Source organism: Octopus sinensis, linkage group LG24, assembly GCF_006345805.1.
Source record: "Octopus sinensis linkage group LG24, ASM634580v1, whole genome shotgun sequence".
NCBI lineage: Eukaryota > Metazoa > Mollusca > Cephalopoda > Octopoda > Octopodidae > Octopus > Octopus sinensis.
The window spans coordinates 11,993,349-11,995,868 of record NC_043020.1 but is presented as its reverse complement, the minus strand read 5'-3'; the positions used below and the strand labels follow the sequence as shown (position 1 = coordinate 11,995,868).

The window sequence follows — 2,520 nt, the reverse complement described above, 5'->3', positions numbered from 1 at the left end:
TGGTCTTCGACTTCTATTTTGCGTTTGAAAATATTTTTTTTCTCAAAATATACTACGAGATCCGTAGCAATGATTGCTTTCTCGATTAATTTGAGACCCTTCTGATATTTTTCAGCTGGAACGTTTTTAAAAATATTTGTATCTTCAGTTTTTAATATCCTGATACTTCGATCTATATGATGATTTTCCAACACAGAGGTACTGTAAAGAGTAGCAAGAGGAGATGCCGTCTTCACTTGAAATGCATTATTATATCCTCTATGATCAAGATCATGACACAAAGCAGCCACCAATAGGCAAATCTGCTCAAATTCTGTGAAATAATTTTGCAATTTGCCAGTAGTCAACATACAAAACATCATTTGAGTAACATTGATAGCATGACGCCAATTATGATAGATGACAGGTCGATAGTTCTTTTTAACAGTTAGTATCCACCTATATAATAATTCTTTAGATATGTTGAGAACGGGCAATGTTTTGGCATCTAAAAATATGCGAACGACCAACAAAACAGTGTCATCCTCTGAATATATGAAGTCATTGAAATCGAATCGATAAATTTGGTAAAAACCTGAAGATAGTACCTCCATACTTAAAAAATTATCTACAATTTCTGGATCACAAGTAATAAAGTAGCTAAGTACTTCGTTTGTAAATTCTAGCTGTTCCAGCATATTTGATGCAGTTTCATAAAGACGGCAATTATAGATGGCTAAACCGCAGAACATTGCAAATATTTCCATCATGCTGATATCATTTTGACTAAAAATATCCTTTGAATCTTTGATGTATACGATCCAACCAACAAAATTCTTACCGGCATCTCTAATAGCTAAACAAAGCAACTGACTGTCAATCTTATAATCGACCTTTACGTTGTCAGGCTCAGTAAGGTCCCCCGAAAGAAACAAATCGAAAGTATTTCCGCTGTTAATATTTTGTTCAATTGCTTTCTTTACTTTAGGTGTTATAATTTGTTCTGAGATATCTGAAGCTCCTTTCAATAAGTGAAAAACTTTGGAAGAATCAGTTGGGCAAAGGTTATCCTTTTTCGGATCAATCAAATAAATGCTGATACTCTCACACTGTAACATTTCCATGGCGAGTTTGGTAATTTCGGACATTAGTTTCGGCAGAGAATTTTGATATTTTAGTATACATCGATTCAGTCTTAGTAATAACTTGTGTTGTGTGAATTCCTCAAATGATCTTCGCAAGAAATTATTGCTTCTTATACTAATGGCACAAAAGGACAAAAAACTCTCGCAGATCATTTGGTCTTCAGCATCAAAATAGAGATTATCTCTTTTATTTATTATTTGAGCGACAGCTAACAAACTATCATCAGTGTCTAGAATTGGCATGCATAGAATGCTTTTGGTACGATGTCCAATTTTTTCGTCGACTTCACTTAAGAAACGAGGATCCTGATACACATCCTTAATATTTAAGAGATACTTATTATCAGCTACAAATCCTGCAATACCTTTTCCGAAGGGAATGCGTAGTGCGTTTTCTTCAGTATGAAGTGATTGTTCAAGAGTAGAGTCAGATGTAATATCAAACAGGGTCGACATTAGATATTGAACTTTTCCAACTCCTCGAACCATAAAAAGATTTGCTCTTTCACTGTGAAGTAAGATACATAAATTCTGAAGAACTTTATGACAGACAAAGTGTATATGAATCTCGGAATTAAGAACTTTCAATATTTCTTTGTACTTTTCATTTGTAGTAAGAGATTCGGCTTGGTTTCTTCGGGAAAGTTTCTTATGAAACACTATGTTTTGTAAGAAGTCTATAAAGGAATCTACTGCTTCTTCCTTTAATTTTTGATTGTATAATTCTTCCCCCAAGTCACCCAGTCCTCGCCTAGAGAGCCATGATCTAACGAATACTGGATTCTTCGACAAGAAATCATCCACATCTTCTTCAGTAAGTCCTGCTTTCTCAGTAAATTTTGTTGCCATGTTTCTTTTAAGTTTAATTTCCAAACAAGGTTCAATGATGCTTCTAAGTATTCTAGAAAACGTTTCATGAAAATTTCTGTATTTCTTGATTTTATTTTAAATCAGTAGTCTTCGCTACTTGAAATTAGAAGCAGGCAGCAGACATGCTTTCGTGGTTTGTCTTCGAAATGACGCCGAATAATCTGTTGTGACGTAAGCAAAATTATGACAAAATATTCAAAATCGTCAAACGATCGAGTTGTAGATGACACACCTGCATAATTTGCCCTTGGCTTTATTAGTCTAAGACAAAACGATCCTCACTATGAATCATATTATGTTCTGTGTAGTTGATAATAATCAAATCGAAAGTACAGTTGATGCTGGATCGAACCAAACACACTACGAAGAACGTGAATACATTGTTGCTGGAATTTGGTTCAATTCTCCACAGTATCTGAAACTTCCCGCTGAACGGGAGAATCCCCGTTTCGTGAGCCGAGGTGCAGTGACATTGCTGAAGAAAGACCCAAACAAGGGGAATTTTATAGATAATTTCAGGCCTATC

The 2,520-nt window shown here is 34.9% G+C and overlaps 1 protein-coding gene across 1 annotated transcript in view; it reads right to left on the bottom strand.

The window, feature by feature from the left end:
• Positions 1–1,973, bottom strand: part of LOC115224081 (cGMP-specific 3',5'-cyclic phosphodiesterase-like) — a 2,859-nt gene extending 886 nt beyond the window's left edge. The window contains exon 1 of the mRNA XM_029794881.1: positions 1–1,973. This exon is cut by the window's left edge and continues 886 nt beyond it. Within this exon, the coding sequence (XP_029650741.1) occupies positions 1–1,973 (1,973 nt within the window).
• Between the last annotated feature and the right edge of the window lie 547 nt (positions 1,974–2,520).